The sequence below is a fragment of the Zootoca vivipara genome, chromosome 6 (assembly GCF_963506605.1).
Source record: "Zootoca vivipara chromosome 6, rZooViv1.1, whole genome shotgun sequence".
In the NCBI taxonomy this organism is placed as follows: Eukaryota; Metazoa; Chordata; class Lepidosauria; order Squamata; family Lacertidae; genus Zootoca; species Zootoca vivipara.
In genome coordinates this window covers 66,760,592-66,779,981 of record NC_083281.1, presented here as the reverse complement: position 1 = coordinate 66,779,981, position 19,390 = coordinate 66,760,592, and the positions used below count along the sequence as shown (strand labels likewise).

General features: G+C 41.9%; 1 protein-coding gene across 2 annotated transcripts in view; it reads left to right on the top strand.

The window, feature by feature from the left end:
- TENT4B (terminal nucleotidyltransferase 4B) overlaps positions 1-19,390 on the top strand; it is a 51,904-nt gene that overhangs the window by 14,912 nt on the left and 17,602 nt on the right. For both annotated transcript variants that reach the window (XM_060276091.1, XM_060276090.1), the window contains exons 2-5: positions 11,578-11,701; positions 16,064-16,110; positions 17,733-17,853; positions 19,006-19,113. In XM_060276091.1, coding sequence (XP_060132074.1) covers positions 11,578-11,701; positions 16,064-16,110; positions 17,733-17,853; positions 19,006-19,113 — 400 coding nt within the window. The remainder of the gene's footprint in view (positions 1-11,577; positions 11,702-16,063; positions 16,111-17,732; positions 17,854-19,005; positions 19,114-19,390) is intronic.

Here is a 19,390-nt window from a genome sequence, read left to right as displayed (position 1 = left end):
TTGAACCACATAATCTCCTTGTGCTTCTAGTGACAATGTTTGATTCCCAAACACACCAGAACTGCAAAACGCTCTGCTCCTTTGTGGGGAGTGCAGCCCCTTTCAGAACAGTTTGAACACCAACCACCAAGAAAAACCCACCAGCAATACCTCCTTGTCCAAACTGAGTATCAGTTTAACCCCTCTCTGGTCCTTTACTGTACCTTAGCACTGCTTCTAGAAGTGATAAGGCAGTGTATGTTCCGTGAATAAGTGTTCACCAAGATTTCTACCCTGACCCATACAAAGTTCTGCAGTTGCATATGACAACTCACTCCTTGGCTAAAAGCTATTCCAGACAAAATTTCTTGGCAGGCAGTATGTAGCATGTTGATAATACATTGTTTAGAAGGTTTCAGCAGTGCTTTGTCTCACTCATTTTTGATGATTTTTCTGAAAATGGAACATCTCTCTTAATCCTTCTCCTTTCCCAAGGAACTTGGCATAGTAAGAATGAAAAACTCGGCTGGCTTATCCCACTGGGCAACACACTGAGCTATGTAACCTTCCAGTTCTTACATTCCCAGGGATGAAATTCCTATATGACCTTGTCAATTCTTTGAAATGAAACTTGATAACAATCTGAGCTTTGGTGTAGTATTAAAAGGCTTTCTAGACTGTTTTAACATCAAATGTCAGTTGATCAAGATCATCCAAACATTTCTTTAAACTCTGCTTTTAATAATACAGTAACACAGTAAAGAAACGTAGTTCAAAATAGCCAAAATAGGTTGAGTCTGTCGACACAACCAAATGTCATTGCTTAAAAGGACAAAATTGAGGTGCAAATCATGATTTTTGGCTTCTTTTGGCCATACACTTACATTGATATGCAACTAGGGATACTGTACAGGTAATTGCAAATGTGGTCATACTCTCTCTCTCTCTCTCTCTCTCTCAGCTCAGTATTAGTACAGGGGAATCCCTGCTTCCACAGGGGTTCCTGGCTGCCACACGTGCCAGTGGGATGGGTGCAAATCCCGTCCATCCGACTCTGCTGCGTTCTGCTCCCACCCTGCTCCCTTTGAGTGCTGAACACGGCATGTGTGTCAGCAGTCATGCACATGCTGATTGCACACACAGGTGGGAAGGTGCGTGTATTACTTTAGGAGGCACTGCAAGAAATATTTTCAATCCTATTATACCAGCATCCAATGTATATGTGACAAGCTTACTACACAGAGATGATGAAATTCATAAGCTTCAGTGCCTGGGTTTTTTCCAGATCTGTTGTTACAATACCAGTACTATTTATTTCTGGTGTTAAAATTGAGCATTGGTTGATCATATTTATACTTTTGACAGGAGTCTGTACTGCTGGGCTAATAACCGTTAATTATACAAGGTCAGATTTTTTAAAATAAAAAAAGTATTATTGAAGTTGCATGTAAAAAAGATGCATGTAAAGATATGACTATTTACTCAGTATAGAATTTATGGGGATATGTGCTTTTCAAGTGGTGGCATTTATTTAAAGTAAGCCTTTCCCTGGAGGCTAGCTTTAATGAAGAAAAGATAATTCAAATGGAAATATTTTGTGAGGTAAGATGATGAAGGTTAGAGTGTCGGACTAGGATCTGGGAAACCAGGGTTCAAATCTCCACTCAGCCAGGAAGCTCCCTGGGTGACCTTGAGCCAGTCATTGCCTCCCAGCCTAACTTCCCTCACTAGGTTGTTGTGGAGATTAAATGAGGACAGGGAGAACCACGTACGCCACCTTGAAGTCATTGAAGGAAAAGGTGGGATACAAATGCAATGAATGAATGAACAACATGATAAGAAAAACTATGCAAATACAGTCATACTTCATGTTACGTCCGCTTCAGGTTGTGTGTTTTCGTGTTGTGTCCTGCGGCAACCCAGAAGTGCCGGAATGGGTTACTTCCGGGTTTCACCGTGTGCGCATGTGCAGATCACGCCGTGCATCTGCGCAGATGCAGTGCTTCGAGTTGCGGGATTTTCACGTTACGGACGGGTCTCCGGAACGGATCCTGTCCATAACACGAGGTTGCACTGTAGCTTACATAGCAACTGTTGAAAATTATGCTTTTTTGCTTAAGTGATATAAGAATTAATGCTGTAAATACTGTATTGGAATTGTCCTTCAGATCACTGATATGTCAGTTTCTCCATTGGTGAAAGTACCGTAATATTTAAAGAGCTGACTCTTGTCTGCTGAGACAAAAAAACCATTGACCCTTCCCTAGCTAAACTTAGTTGTGACTAAGGCCCAAACCAAATGTAATGGGCTAACCATGTTTGCATTCATGTATGTGCCCTAGTCACACTTAAAGCAAACGTGTGTGTCTTTTCACCCCTTTCTTTATTATTTTTGCATGAAATACAATGTGTGTGCATGGGGAGCAAAATCACACACACCACCTGCCCTCATCTATTCAAGCAGCATTTTCACCAGCCTGACTTACTTTTCTTTATTATGCGATGGGTTGAGAGAAAAGCACTTGAAGCATCAGAGCAAAGTGAAATATGGTGGACTAAGCACATGGGACTAAGCTTCATTTGCCTCTTAGTTCCATTTCATGTGGGCAAGGCACCCCACTTCATATGTAAATAAAATTATTTGTCTCATGGCATGCAATTCAGCCCCAAGTTCCATTGAAACCATTGAAAGTTAGCTGCCACTATCCTATTATTTTTTGTAGGACTTTTCATTGGATTTGGGCTTTTAAGTTCAAGGTGTGTTAAAATGTGCTCCTGAGTTTGAAATGCGTAATACAAAAATAGAGTACATAGCAAATTCTCAAGATGAGCTGTGAGTCTGGCTTCCTCCCAAACAGACCATGAATACTGACAAATTGACTGCTGGCATAGCTGTCAGTCTTGACTCTTACATGCTTTGAGTAAGCTATCTATTATTATTATTATTTAAGTGTAAAACTGCTTCAGGCACTGGTGGGGAAGGGGGGCAGAGTTTCTTGGTTTCACTATAGGGATCAGGCAGTTGATGCAGTTTTTAGCCAATTGCTGTGTTAGCCAATTGCGGTTTTTTTAAAGAGCCTGACCCCAGGAACCGATAGGTGTGTTTGTATTAAACAAAAGCATTTTCCCCCCTAAAAATATCACACAGGTCTTTTCACTAAAAGTAAGAGATGCTTCTTTGTGAACCACAAATCTCATGGCCTTCAGTGAGTCTTTCATGTAATGATAATAACTAGCTAAAGGCTTTGTAAGAAACTCTTACAAATTGCTCCAGAATTCATTTATATTTAGTATTCTTTAAACCCAGCCTTGTCTTCAAAATGACTTGCAGGCCGCTTACTTTTCTACAGCTGTCTTTTTTTGCGTTTGGAATAATACATTTATTGTGCAAACTGCACTAAAGACAGCTTGGGGAACCTTTTATGAAGTTGAAATAAATAAATAAATAAATAATTCTAACATCTTGGAATTATATTATTCATGTAGGTGTCTTTCTTTTTTAAAAAGGGAAACATTACATTATAATGAATTATTAGTGAAGTAGCAGAAATAGTTGGGATTGGTGCAAATGACCCTACAAGCAGGTCTCTGCAGCTGCTGGCTGAGCTGGGAGCTCTCAACATCCCCTTGTTGGTTGAAGCTGCTGTGCAGCCATTATAATTGCTTTATTACTTATTGAATTTGTATACCGCCCTACGGTAGTATACGAATAGCCTAGTGGCCTCCTGTCTTCTTGCTTTTCTGTTGCAGGAAAAGCAACCAGAGACCTTGCTGATTTGGCTACTGTGCAGCTGAAGAAGCTTCCTGCCTCCCTTTCTTGAGGAAAAAGAGGCATAGCAGTTGCTACCTTAGCCATTCAACCATGCAATGGTTCAACTAAATGCTGCCCTTTCTTGCTGGCTGATTGGGGAGAGGGCTTGCCTGTTTGGTCCTACATTGCCCATGCACTCTGGGTGCCTCACCAATGCACCATCCAAAAAGACCCCGGCCTTCTTCCCAAGCTTGGAGCTTGAGAGGGGGCTGGATATCTCCATGCACCTGTTGGGGCAGAAATTAGCAGCTCTACAGTTCAGGAGAAAAGCTGGGGGCTCACCATTCTTGCCGGACGTTTACAGCACACTTACCATGGTGAGTGAAGATGTGGAAGCTCGATTGCTATGTTGTCCTTATCAAAAAGGCTCAGTCCTTCTGATGAATTTTAAATTTGTTGAAATTAATCTAGAGAATTAAGACAACATGCCACTCTTCTGTTTTCTCTACGAGTCCAGTCCATGCAATACTGGCGGCACTGTTCTTGTTGAATGGGTGCCTCTGTGGCAGACATCTCTGATCAGGAAAAGGAACACAAGTAGCCATCAGTGTCAGAGATTGTTGCCTAGGACAAGCACTGTTGTCTCCATAGCCCAACTACCTTTCATACTGAGATATATCGCTGGTGTTTCAAAAACAACAGCAGCAAAGGAAAGAACTGTTTGGTGAATTGTCCATATTTACATAAACCTTAGTTAACATTGTTCAGTTATAATATTGCATTATTTACATTTAGAAAATACATTGTTTCACAATAAAGGTTCACTAGTTTGTGTCTGTATCTAGGAGATGTAGCAGATCTGCTGATAATGTATATTTTTTGTTCTAGTAAGAGGTAATGCTTTCAAAATACTTGATCAACATGTTATGATGTTTATCTCTGGTAAGACTGAGGGAGGGTTTTGTTTTTGTTTTTTAAGAAACATTTTGATGTTCTGATTGAGGAAATAGAACACCCTAATCCTCAAGATTAGTCCTAGCCAGCATGACCAGTAGTCAGGAGTGATGGGCAATGTAAACTTTGAGGCAGCCCAGCAGCCCCTCTGAGAGCACCTGCCTGGGTAGGTGGTGCCTGCAACAAAAGTGAGGTGGAGGCTGAATCCAGCAACTTGTTTGTAATTGATGAAGCTCATAATCATGGGTTATACAGCACTGCCTTTGCGGGTGGTGTGCAGCAACATCTGGAGAACCACAGGTTCCCCACCCCTGCCATAATCCAGCCAAGTTTGACATGTTTGGAGGAATGTATACCATGCTAAATGGCTGTCAGTTTATTGTATTTTATGCTGTCTTTTTTAAACACACATGTCCCCATTATGAGCCGTGCTAGAATTAGTATTTCTGTGTTCAACTTTGGATATAAAGATGTACTTTGGAAGCTATAAGTGGCATCCAGTGCTAGTCCTACTCAGAGTAGACCAATTGAAACGAACAGTCAGGGGTAATAGACTCTGCATTTTTGAGAAGCTGACTTTCAGTCAGTAAACTTGCTGCCAGAGCAATCTCCATACTCCATGTCTATTGTGGAATAAATCATTTAAAGATAGGAACCTATCTGCCTGAATTAGGAGAGAAGCAAAATCACAAGATGTGGCTTTCTACCCTAACATGTATTCTTGGGTTGAAATAAGTTTAATGAGTAGCAACTTGAACTTTAATCAGTTGGGGAGAAACTGAATGATGAAAGACTAATAATCTTACTGCTGTTGTGTATTGACATGTTTGAAAATCATATGTTTCTGGCTATTTCAGATTAACTATTAGTGCTGCTATGCAGGGTTCTGAAAGGTTTTTGTTTGTTTGTTTTTTGTCCAAATACAGTTTGTGTTCATAGGTAGTAAAAAACCTAAAAACTTAAGATTTAAAAAAAATCAGATTCATAGGTGTCACCATCATATTTTTAGGCACCTGCAAAATATTTAGTCCACACCTTAAGATGTTTGACTAAAGCCTACAAATTATAGAGGAGACAATTTCCTATTTGTCCCCAACCCAGTAGTTATAGCAAAAGCTATAAATGCATTTGAAAAATACACATCCAGGCATTTTGGCCAGTTGTGAATCCTGTGTATTTGCCAAAATTTCCTTTGTTACCGGTAGTATGTTAGTATTAATTTTCAATGCCAACCTTGTGTGTGTCTGGGTGTGATGAATCTTTATAGCTGAGCAGAGTGTGACTCTCAGACATTTTGTATGTTCCTCAGGGTACTGGAATTCAGAGAAAAAATTACTGATTTTTGGCAGATACTCTAGAAAATGCTAGTTACTTCTGACCAGCACTGTTTAGCAAGGTTTCCTGAATTAAGAGTTGTACTTATTATACTTGAAAGAACTGTTTAAATCAGTGGCTGCTAGTTTTGTACTCGGAAGTATTGAGTAGAAGTTGAAAAGAGGAGGAGAAAAAAACTTGATTGAAACTGCTAATTGGATCTCCATTCCTCCGTGTATCAATCCAAGTACCATATATTCCGGCGTATAAGATGACCCCCAACTTTTCCAGTTAAAATATAGAGTTTGGGATATACTCTCCATATAAGAAATACGACCCAGCGTATAAGATAACCCCCGACTTTTGAGAAGATTTTCCTGGGTTAAAAAATAGTCTTATACACAGGAATATACAGGAATATATTCATGACTGAACTAGGATATAGTTGATTGTCCTACACACTGTGGGTTCTGAATGTTGAAGGATGGCAGAAAACCCAACTGATTTGTCATAGATGGTCACTTTAGGGCTTCCTTGGAGAGAGGAAGACTTACTCTAGTGTTGGGAACACACTTCTACACTCTTCTGCTGTTGCTAGTAGAAATAGGTTTTGACCCCTTGTGGTTGGTTTTCACCATAAAGGCTTGCTGAAATCCATAATAACTCTTGTTTGGAATATGTGATTGCATTTGATGCCCTACACTACAGTATTGTGTTTTGAAACATGGAGATGATTGAACTACTTTAACTTAGAAAAGCCAGTTAATTATCTAACCAGCTTTCCTGAGTTTAAAAAAGTAGTTAAATCCAGGTTGTCTACCCCAGACTAGAGCAATGAAATTTACAGTTTGTGGAACTTTACATGCATATTACAGCAGTTCTTAAAGAGGTAATCTTTGTAAGTATCTGATCTCAAGTTGGAGTTGGAGTCTAGAGCATCTGCAAGGTGCTGGGCTGCCTACCCCTGCTCTAATCTGTGCATGGCTGTTGCTATTTGGAAATTTAGAAAACTTGTTCATTGGATTAGTGTTACGTGTGAAGAAGTTACAAATAAAACTACAGTATCATGGTAAAATAGGCCTAAGTCAATTGAATTTTATTTATGTTCAGTTACATTATTTAGTTACTAGCTGGCCCTGCCACACTTTGCTGTGGGTTATTTGTGTGATTTCCCCTACCCTGTGCCGATCCATGACGTATTCCTGTGATTCCCCCCTCATCCCCCTCCCTCATCCCTGTGAATCCCCCAACTCTGTCCTGATCCATGACCTATTATGCCCCCTCTTCCCCCCACCCCCGGCTTATCCCTGTGACCTGTTCATTTTGCACACAATCACTTTAAAAAAAACACCCCATGCTGTTGTCTTTCTTCAGTGCATCGGTTCAATCCCCTTGCTTAGATTCCCTCTACCAAAGTTTGTGGGGCTGGTGTAGCTTAGAGGAGTAATGGCCATTGTGGTTATAGCATGGGGGGTTGACGTCATGATTCACCCTGCCCTGTGGGGACGGGGTTTGTGGATGTGGTTTATATTTCACAGGTAGGGAGGGGGTGTGCTTTGGGAGGAATTCCACTTGAGGGCGCTGTTTTACTTTGTGGAAAAGCAGGTTTTTACCTGCACAGGTGTGAGATTTGAGGTTTTTTCCCCCTGCAAACACTCGGGGAGTGGCATGGATCATTGTGTCCAAATTTCAGGACGATCGGTCAAGCGGTTACGGAGAAAGGTGTCTTCCGCACTTTCACCATTTTTACATTTTTATATACTGTATATAGATATGTGTTTCCTCTCTTTTTTGTGAGTAGATCTTTGCAGCTTCACAACTTACCTGTGAAAGTAGATGGGCCTGAGAGAGAGCAACTTGGTCACCTTTTAAAATTATCCCTCTGCTAGAATTAGACCTGAAATGAATGTCTAATAAGAGGCTTTTGGGGGTGGAGGTAGGATTTTCTTTGGCATGGGGGGTCACAGCTGAAGGGGGAAATGGTTAGCCCTCACATTCCCAGCTGTGACCCCCCCCAATTCCCCCATGCAATATAGGGTGGAGGAGTAGGGTGAAGTGGGGAGCCCTGGGCACATGCTTAGTGCAGATGCTTACTTGGCAACTCATAAACTTGACAATGAGTACTTTGCAGCACCGTTAATAAAACAATTGCTCAAGTAAACTGTAAACGGTTTGGTGGTGTTTTTGTGTGTGGCTTAGTTCCATATCTTGATATTCCCATTGTTTGTGTATCATGGTGACTTACTTGTAACATTTTCAAAAAATAGAATACTTTTCTTATAAGCTTCTCTTTTTATTTGCATTTTTTCTTGATTCTGAAACTTTTGGAAAGCTTTGTATGTTTTCACTTATGGTGAACTGGACCACATAGTGAAAAGGAAGAAAATTGGTTTTCTGAACAATGTGATATGTAACCTGTGTGCTTTTTTAAATTAACTTGGGGAAAGAACTTCTAGAAGCACATTGTAGACATTCCATAAATATAGTCCGTTAACTCAAGAGAACTCTGCTTTTTCATCGAAAGGGAGAACTGTGGGTTCTTGTGGAGTAGACAAAAAACAACCAACACTAACTTGGCCAGAATTTTTTGCATTCTGTATCCTGTGGCCACAGCATCTCTGGATGCATGTGTGTGGCTAACCATTTATATTTATCCCAGAGCCTGATGTGGGTGACTTCCATGCTCTTGACGCTCAACTTCTCAGTAATTTCTAATGCTGATAATCGGGTATAGACTATTCCCCCCCCCCTCAAAACCTACTTTCGATAATCGGGTATAGACTAAAACAGGGGGGACGGACCTGTTACCCTCCAAATGTTGGACTCTAGCTCCCATTAGCCCCAGCTAGTATAGCCAATGGTCAGGTAGGATGGAGCTGTATGGTCCAGCAAACATTTTGAGGGCAACTGATGTTACACTGGCACAAAATTTAGAGTAGGTGCCATTCCCTCTCCTTCAATCCTTTCTTCACACCCTTCCCAGGGAAGTGTTCCTGCAGACATTCAATAGGCATAAAAGCTGACATATCTTTATTTAACTTCTTTCCAAACTGCAGTTTGTATAATTACCTGGAACATAGCCAAGCTTTGAATTACAGTAATGCTCAGAAAAGTGATATTTAAAAAAATGGCTATTCACCTGTTGTTGATAGCAGAGCATTCCTCATAGGGATGACACTTCTTACTGGAAGAATCAGGCAGGGTCCTCAAAAGCCATTTGCCTAAAAAATGGCTGCCTTGGTCTGAACAGTCATAAAGGTTGGATAGTTGGTTAGGGGTTGCCCGTATACTCTGAAACTCTCTGCCCACTGATATCTGGGGTGACGCCTTTGCTGTATTGTTTTTTGGCATGTGCTAAAAGCTTTAACTTTTTTTGGAGGGGGGGTAGTAGATCAGCTTGTTTTTACCATTTTTATTTGTATTTTTAATGGGTGGTATATTTTATGTAAACTGCTTAGATGTTTTGACGATTGACTGGCACATAAATCTGGTTAAATTAAAAAACAGAAGGAAGTCCTGTTGAAATCTGTGGGACCAAAGACACAACTACATTTACCCAGCAAAGATAGGTTTCCAGGTGTGAATGTCTGGATGAGGGACAGTTGTGGGTTACCTGTTAACCCCAGGATTGCCTCCTCTCAACCCACACCTCCTGCATGGCCTGCTTTTTATCTCAGAGCTTGAAAAAAATAAGATGAACATTATGCAGTGTAAGGAGTGCAGAGATGAATCTTGGGGTGACAAATGTATTAAAAGAGCCCCTCCTGCCTGCTAGTATCCTGCCTGCTAGTTTTTCTCTGCAAATGCTTCGCCTCAGCATAGCATTTTGAGGCAAACACTAGTTTAGACATTTCCTTTTCACTTTATAAAGTCGCTCAGATTCGGGAAGAGGTAGACTCCACTGTGGGAGCAGGGCCAGGAGAGGGAGTGCTAGAGTCCTGTCTAGTCAAGTTGTGTGGGATCAATTTCAATCTGTTACCTCCGAGGATGTGGACTGGCTGCTTGGACGAGTGAAACCAACCACCTGTCTCCTTGATCCTTGCCCATCCTGGCTTATAAAAGCTAGCCGGGAAGGGCTGGGCGATGGGCTTTGCGGGGTGGTGAATGCTTCTCTCTGTGAGGGAGCCTCCCCACACCCGCTGAAAGAGGCGGTTATTAAACCGCTTCTTTAAAAACCATCTTTAGATGCGGCCAATATGGCCAACTATCGCCCAGTCTCAAATCTTCCATTCTTGGGCAAGGTGATTGAGCCAGTGGTTGCTGAAGAACTCCAAGCACGCCTGGAAAAAACGGGCCATTTGGATCCCTTCCAGTCGGGATTCAGGCCTCATCATGGGACTGAAACTGCCTTGGTCGCTCTGGTCGATGATCTCCGGCGGGCTAGGGACAAAGGTGAGAGCTGTTTCCTAGTTCTGGATCTCTCAGCGGCTTTTGACACTATCAACCATAACATCCTTCTGGACCATCTAGAGGGGTTGGGAGCTGGGGGCACTGTCATACAGTGGTTCCGCTCCTTCCTCCTGGGCCGTGTTCAGAAAGTGGTGGTGGGGGATGAGTGTTCAGACCCCTGGGCTCTCACTTGTGGGGTGCCTCAGGGTTCTGTCCTCTCCCCCATGCTTTTTAACATCTATATGCAGCCGCTGGGAGAGATCATCGGGGGGGTTGGGCTGGGTGTTCATCAGTATGTGATGTTCATCTACCTCTCTTTCAAATCAGAACCAGTGAAGGCGGTGAAGGTCCTGTGTGAGTGTCTGGAGGCGGTTGGAGGTTGGATGGCAGCTAACAGATTGAGGTTGAATCCTGACAAGACAGAAGTACTGTTTGTGGGGGACAGGAGGTGGGCAGGTGTGGAGGACTCCCTGGTCCTGAATGGGGTAACTGTGCCCCTGAAGGACCAGGTGCGCAGCCTGGGAGTCATTTTGGACTCACAGCTGTCCATGGAGGCGCAGGTTAATTCTGTATCCAGGGCAGCTGTTTATCAGCTCCATCTGGTACGCAGGCTGAGACCTTACCTGTCTGCGGACTGTCTCGCCAGAGTGGTGCATGCTCTGGTTATCTCTCGCTTGGACTACTGCAATGTGCTCTATGTGGGGCTACCTTTGAAGGTGACCATGAAACTACAATTAATCCAGAATGCGGCAGCTAGACTGGTGACTGGGAGCAGCCGCCGAGACCACATAACACCGGTCTTGAAAGACCTACATTGTCTCCCAGTACATTTCCGAGCACAATTCAAAGTGTTGGTGCTGACCTTTAAAGCCCTAAACGGCTTCGGTGCAGTATACCTGAAGGAGCGTCTCCACCTCCATCGTTCTGCCCGGACACTGAGGTCCAGTGCGAGTTGTAGGTCTGCTCTTATAAGTGTTTTTAAATTGCTTGAGACTGTTAACCTTACCAGACTTGGGCTATAATCCAAAGCACATGTAATGTGGATGCAAGTCCCATTGAACACAGTTGGACGTACTTTCAAGTACTGTATCTATGTACAGGATTGGTGTTAAAGATTATGACTGAGACACTGTTCTTATTTTAGTCATATTGCTGTGTAATTTGTCTAACTCAGCTCTCTTCTTTTTCAGTCTTCATGAAGAAATCATTGATTTCTACAAGTACATGTCGCCCAGACCTGAAGAAGAAAGAATGCGAATGGAGGTGGTGAATAGGATAGAAAACGTTATAAAGGGTCTATGGCCCAATGCTGATGTAAGGTTAACAAAATTCTATTGTACTTTACTGTTTTGAATATTTCTATTTCTGCTTGGTGATTGGTATGCCCCCCCCCCAATAAAAATCCACAATTCCACAACTAGAAAATGTAAGCCTTAGAATGAAAAAATATGTAAATGAGGCAAATATGAACAATTTCAACCTCAGTTGATATTAAGGACATGATTTGTTGTACACTTATTCTCAGACTCAGTGTGTTAGGAGCATATTAGAAGAAATTCCCGTACTGATTGGAATATCACTGGAGATTGGAAGCTCCAGCAGCCAAAGTTTAGCAGCAAGACTGATGCTTCTTTGTGTGCTAGGGGTTGTTTTTTGTGTGCTAACGGTTGTGGGTCCGCAAATCGCCCCTTACATTCCATTTCACCACTTGCCTGCAGCAGTTGCCTTCAACTGCGTAGAAGAAAAGGGGGATAAAGGTAAAGGGAAGAGAGATAGATATCCCCCAAAATAATTATAAAACAGACAAGCTGCTGAATTTTGGCTATGATGAGCTTTGGATTTTATTCTGTTGCTGCAAAAATTCTGTGACTTAAGTGATTTGCAAAAGAGTAACATATTAGGACATATTAAACTTGGGGGGACTGTTTAATATGTCCTTTACATAAGGTAGTGAAAACATGCTCTGAAAGCTGGTTGAGAAATTCATTTAGTTGCTTACTGGCTTAACAGACAAGCCATCTTCGCTGGCAGGAAGAACACCTGTAGAAAACCTGCCTGCCCCTTCTCTCTACTCATTCCTAAATCCATACTTTTCCTGTTAACTTGATCCAGTCATACTTGCCGTCCAAAAACACTGCAGTCTTATATTCCATAGAAATATTTCCTGTGGCTGCACACTTCATAGAAAGCTCTTGAACTCTGCCTCCTTTTTAGGGAGGATTTCTTTCTTTCTCTCTTTCTTTCTTTCTTTCTTTCTTTCTTTCTTTCTTTCTTTCTTTGCATATACTTGGTGTGTTTAAGAAAAAAGATAAAACAGGATCGATGGCATTAAGCAAGCATTTATTAAAACTATGCCTTTATTTATAGAAGCCAGCAATTGTGTCATTTGCTCTATTGCTCCAGGGAATGTGCTTAGACGGAAACATTCCTAGTAAGTGAGAACTGTTCTTGGCATCAGCCAGGCTCCACCATAAGAGTGGCTGAGAGAGGCTTTAATTATCCTAGGGTTGGGACGACAGCACAACTGACATGAAGAGGAAACATGTTAGATTGGTTTTGAAAAAGAAAGTAAACCTTGTTAAAAGGAACAAACAGTACATCATCACATTTTAAAACTCTAAAGTGTCCTTAGCATGACGCCATGCAGTTTCCTGCATAGGAATCCTGGCGCATGCTTACAAACACCATTATTAAATGTGGGGTGGCTAGGAGGGTGTGCACATGCCAAGAATCTTTCGGCACCTATCGCAGTGACTCTCCCGTGTCCACCAAGGAGCCTTGGATCAGGAGTGCAGCTAGAGTTATGCCTGGATTTGCATCACAGAGTCCTCATAACTTAAAGGGCTTTCTAATGTCTGCACACTAATATTTACACTAGGTCCAGGATCAGTCTTATCACTGATGGTTTCTATATAGCTGGTTCCATTGAAAGAGAGTTTCAATTATATCCTCGCCTAGGGCCCTCAAAGCTGAGCACAAGATAAAACCTTGTGTTGTTTTGACCACATTGACTTCACATTTTGTATTGCATAATTACAATAAGAGTGTGTGAAAGCTTCAGTACAGGAAAACCTGCTGGAGGAAAGTGTTTGGCCTCTGAAAACTGACCGGAGGAGCGATAGCTCAGTGCTTCAGGTCATGTTTTGCATGGAGGAGGCCTGTGGTTCAATCCTCGATGCCTCCAGTAGCAAGAATCTGGTAGAAGGTCAAAGATTTCTCATTGCCTAAAATCCCAAGAGAGCCACGGCCAGTCAGAATAGACAATCTTGGGCTAGATGGACAAATATTCTGGCCTAGTAAAAGGCAGCTTTCCTATGTCTCTAAAGATGTTGGCTTGCAGGGCAAAGGGAGAGCTACCTGGGGGAGTTGTGCAAGATGTATGGATCCTGCCCTGCTTTGTCTGTTTCAGTAAAAGGAAGCTTCATAACTTGATTTGGCAAATACTTCTTAAAAACAATTTGGCAAATCCTTCTTAAAAACAAAGGTTGAATATGCTTTACAAATCTTGCAGGAAAGGGGTGGGACATACAACTGGCTATTTGGATCCCGAAAACCACTGGGTTCAAAATAATCCTGAAGGTCACTTCAGGTTCTACAGAAAAACTTGTGTGCTGCTGCAGCCTTGCCCAAAGAGCACATCTTGTCGATCTAAATTGTAGTTTGTAGAACCTGCAGTTACTGTGATTTGTGCTGGAGCTGTTTTCATAGTGTGTGTGTGTGTGTGTAGTGACAGTGTTTTCTCTGTTCTGGACAGCTCAGCATGATGATGACACAAAATGTCTAGTTAGCCAATCTGTTTGAAGAGAGCTGCTAAATTATGGCACGTGAAGGATATAATTGAAATCCAGAATTTTCTTACAAATAGATGGCAGGTACATTGTAGGGGACGCGGGTGGCGCTGTGGGTTAAACCACAGAGCCTAGGGCTTGCCGATCAGAAGGTTGGCGGTTTGAATCCCCGCAACGGGGTGAGCTCCCGTTGCTCGGTCCCAGCTCCTGCCAACCTAGCAGTTCGAAAGCACGACAAAGTGCAAGTAGATAAATAGGTACCGCTACAGCGGGAAGGTAAACGGTGTTTCCGTGTGCTGCTCTGGTTCGCCAGAAGCGGCTTTGTCATGCTGGCCACATGACCTGGAAGCTGTACGCCGGCTCCCTCAGCCAATAACGTGAGATGAGCGCCGCAACCCCAGAGTCTGTCACGACTGGACCTAATGGTCAGGGGTCCCTTTACTTTTACATTGTAGAAGGCTGGCATAACCTGATCAGACTATTTGCCTAGCTCAGTTTTGTCAGTTGTTGGTGGCACCAAGTGCCAGCTCTCTGGCACCTGATTTTTATTTAATTGAACCTGAAACCTCCTTCATGCAAAGCAGATGCTCTCACTGAGCTTTGGCCTCTTCCTATTTGTCCAGTCTGGGGGGTATGGATAAAGCTATACTCAATGTAATTTTCCAAGTGTGGTTGAGAGCTGACTTTTTCTTAATCTATGCTATCTAAAGCAGTATCATACCAGTTTAAACCAAATAATCCTGGGAAATGTAGTTTGATAAGGGCACTGAGAAGTGTTAGGAGAAACCTTCACCTTCCAAGAGTCCCAGTTCTCAGAGTGATTTAACAACCAGTGACTCTTCCCAAGGAACTTGAGGGAATTAGCGCGCTAACAGCTCATGGCACCTTCACCCAACCATAGTTCCAAGAATTGTGAGGCAAGCAATGACTGTTTAAAGTGGTATGACGCTGCTTTAAATGTATAGTGCAAATGGGGCCGTAAACAGAAACTAGGTTTTGAGTTGTAAAGGCACCAAGAGGAGCATCTTATTTCCCCTTCCACTTTCAATTATTTTTGTAAGGGTTTGTAAGTTTTAAAAATTGAGTATAGTGTCACTGTTCTCAATCATTACAATTCAAGTGGTATTTGGAATATAACAAAATTGTCCAGTAGCACCTTAGAGACCAACTAAGTTTGTTCTTGGTATAAGCTTTCGTGTGCATGCACACTTCTTCAGATACACAGAAACAGAAAGGATTACGATTTACCACTAAACAGAAAACTATGGAGAGACCTGGTCTTAATAGAGATATTGGATTCCTGACTCATTACATATGCTAATCATCTGCATACTATCCCTTGCTTTTTCCTGTAGGACTAATTGCAGTCGTTAACAGTCGTCAACAGGTTTACCATACCCATTGAGTCAATCACCCATCTCCTACTACCCTCCTGAGAAAAACCCCACCCCACCCTCCCACTATATATAATGGTCTGGTGACTTCTGTTTCAATGTATCTGAAGAAGTGTGTATACACCCGAAAGCTTATACTGTACCAAGAACAAACTTAGTTGGTCTCTAAGGTGCTACTGGACATTTTTTAAATATATTTTTATATATTTTGACTGTGTCAGACCAACCTGGCTACCTACCTGAATCTGGAATATAACAGTTATCTAGTTTTGAAATAATTCTGTTAAAGTGCTTACTTAATAACATTGCTTTTTAGAATTGGCAGTTAGCTGCTATGGTGTTGAATATTCAGAGTTCAAACTCATGCCTTATATTATTCTTCAAGCTTTTCCAAAGTCTGCCAGTTGAGGGCAGGCACGTTCAATGTTAATATTTTCTCCATATGTTTTTGGTGAAGGATTTTAACTTCCTACTTGCATGTTTTTTCTCTCCAGGTACAGATATTTGGAAGTTTTAAGACTGGTTTATATTTACCTACAAGGTTAGTAGTCTTTAATTGCCCGTTATTCTTACACTGAATATCACATTTCCCCCTCCCTGCTTATATTTAACTTGTAAGTCATACTGAAATTGCATAACAGCTGTTTTGATGTTATGGAGATGAAAAGTTATATAATTTCACCGGAAAGCAAATTTGAAGTTCAGGGGAGTCAAAGTCGCTGTCAATATCACTTTCCCTTTACTGACCTGGCTGCTGACAAAAGATAGTCCTGCATGTTTATAAATTATTGTTTCTAATTAGGTATTTCCAACATTTACCAAAGGAAATCTGGCCAATGTGACTTGCAAGTACAGTCAGAATACAATAATAAAACCACAGTAAGATTTATTGAAGCTGGAGCAGACACCCGGTTTACCTTTTGTCTAGTTCCCTCAATCTCCTGTTTGCTTCAGCAGGACATTTTGTGATCCTGTGGAGAGAAGGGACGGTCTACTTGGAGTAGGCATTGGTTGGTATATTTGCATGCCTCCATTACTGTCTCTCACTCCTTTCCACAGGGCAGCTTCTGTCAGACAATGCCCTGAGTAGGCACTTCAGAGACAGCTGCTTGAACTGTCATTTAGTATTTGACCTAGATGATGCTGTGCAATAAAATACCTACCTGCTTACCTACCTGGCCACCTACTGTGTTCTGACACCGGGCTGGTGATGCATTTAGTCTGGAGGATAAACTGATTTATAGATGCTTCTAACCCACATTTCAACTGTAAAACTCCTTGGAGCGGTTTAAAGTTTAAAATCACAATAAAAAAAAATCCAAAAACAAACAATAACAGCGGTGTCAGAAAAGAATCAACACAGGGTAGAAGTAGCAAAATGAAACCATTAAAAGCAATGGATGTGAGTTTAAAGTTCAAGTAGGTAGGATGTACTCAGCCTGGTATTTTAATGGTAACAGTGAAGGCTCCAGGCAAAGCTCCTGTAGAGGGAATTCCATAGATGAGAATCTGCCACAGAAAGGGCCCTTTCCTGCAGTTGATAATTGCTTTATATCTGAAGACAGGGGGATTCAGAGAATGACCCCAGAAGGTTCACTTGGGTAATGGTGGTATTTCAGGTACTTGGTCCCAAATTCTGTAGGATGGCACAGGGGGTGGGTTATCTATGTCGGAGCTATTTGTGTCATGCTGTGCCTTTGCTGTGGTTATGATTTTGTACATTCCCCTGCACACTTAGTTTTATCGCCTCTGTGGCTGTGGTTCAAGGAGTCATAGTGTGTTTCCCGCCCCACCCTATCTTGGATCCTGCAGCTGAGAAACTCTCTGTTCCTACAGATTTCCTCATAACCTATGAGCTGGGAGATATTTGCCTGAGACTTGGGGACTTCAGAGCCATAAGCCACCAAACTGCCAGGGATATGAGTTTGTATATTAGGAGGTGGCCGTTTCTCGAACTCTCACTGGCAAGAAAAGTGCTTTGAGTCACTTCTGTTCACGCAGGAGTGTGAACTTCAGAAATACATGGCATGAACAAGATTTTCGATCCCTGCCCTAGAAAAGCTTTGTGTCAAATTTAATCACAGTTCTGTGATTAAAAAGAAAGGTCTTTCTGAATTTACCTCATAGAGAATCCTCTATTAATTTGCTGCCTCTTGATTTCAGTGATATAGACTTAGTTGTGTTTGGGAAATGGGAGACGCTGCCGCTTTGGACCCTGGAAGAGGCTCTCAGGAAACACAACGTGGCAGATGAAGGTTCAGTAAAGGTTTTGGACAAAGCAACTGTAAGTTTTCTCCGTCTCTATGCTTTACTAAAATTGGGTATTCTTTAACAAAAAGAAAAAAGAAAAAAGAAATACACTAAAGGAACTTTGTACTGTACAGCTGCCCTTGATCTCTGAAAGTTGCAAGCCGAGTCAATAAATTATTGTTGATTGCTGTTGCTTTTTAAATTATCTGTATCTGTTAGAAGTGGGTCCTCACACATGCAAATAAGCCCAAAAGATTGAGGAAGGGGCAATAGAGTAAGAATGGGCTTGGTAAGGAAGGTTCTCATCCTCAGCAAAACAACTATGGGGGAGGCTGAAGAACACAAACCATGAATCTTTTTCATGGGCACACAGTTACTGCAAATGTTGCCAGTGGGACAATTTGCATCCTTTAAAAGAAGCCATCCTTGCTTTATTACTGTTCTTGCGCCAGAATCCAGAGAACCACACAACTGGTTGTGCATGCCCAAAGGAGCTTTGGGTTTGCATTTCCCCAAAACACATCATTCTGCACAGCAGAACCACTGCCAAAAACAGTTTGGGAACACCACATTGGGGGTTGTTGTCATTGGTGGTCTGCAGTTCAACAAAGAAAAAGTGGTTTCAAAGGGCATCCTCAAGCCTCTGGTCACAAGTGTTGTTGCATTCTGGTCTCAGTCAACAGTTACTGGTCTCAGTAAACAGTTAGTTAGCCAAATAATCTAGACTTTTAAAAAAATATTAGAGATGAATTTCAAATCCTTGATGGACTTTAGCGCTATGAATTTGAGTCTAGTTGCTATTGCTTTTTGCAATGATATTTCCTTGAATCCTTACATGTGAATTCAGCTCCTGATGATAAAGCCACATTTTCTTTCTGAAGTAACATGAGAAGCACCTCTGGGATGTGAATGGCTTGCTTCTTATGTGAAGAATAGCTTTATTCTGTGGCCTCCTATCTCCCCCTGCTGCCTGTTCATGACTGAAAAGCAACTGCTTTGTGATTGGAGTACTGTTGCATCCCTCCATGGTTGTATAAAGGACCTCTTGTATGTAGCAAAAGGCTGAGCTCTGTGAAGATCGTTTTGTTTTAATTTTAAGTGTGTGCTGTCCTTGTCTAACAATAAGTGTATCGGAGAAAGAGAGTTCACTCTTTGAGATAAATGTGTTGTTTTGCTTTTTCCTCAGGTCCCTATAATTAAACTGACTGATTCCTTCACTGAAGTAAAGGTTGATATCAGTTTTAATGTACAGAATGGGGTAAAAGCTGCTCTTCTCATCAGAGATTTTATCAAGGTTAGTTGATACATGGAAACATGGGCTGGATCTAGACACATTAAAGAAGTGTTTCAGTAAAATGCGTTGCAAACTTTGTATGAGAAATTGGGTGAGCAAAAACAGAACTCCACAGCGCCTTCTGGTGTCACAGTGTTAGAATGCACAAACAATGCATATAAAGTGCTTTTTCTTTGCCAGTGTAGCTGAGGCCATGGCTAAGCTTCAAGAGGTGTAGGCAACAGGAGATTTGAGGCACGTTCTTGAAAATTCAAGTTGTTCCTCCTCACTCCGTTTC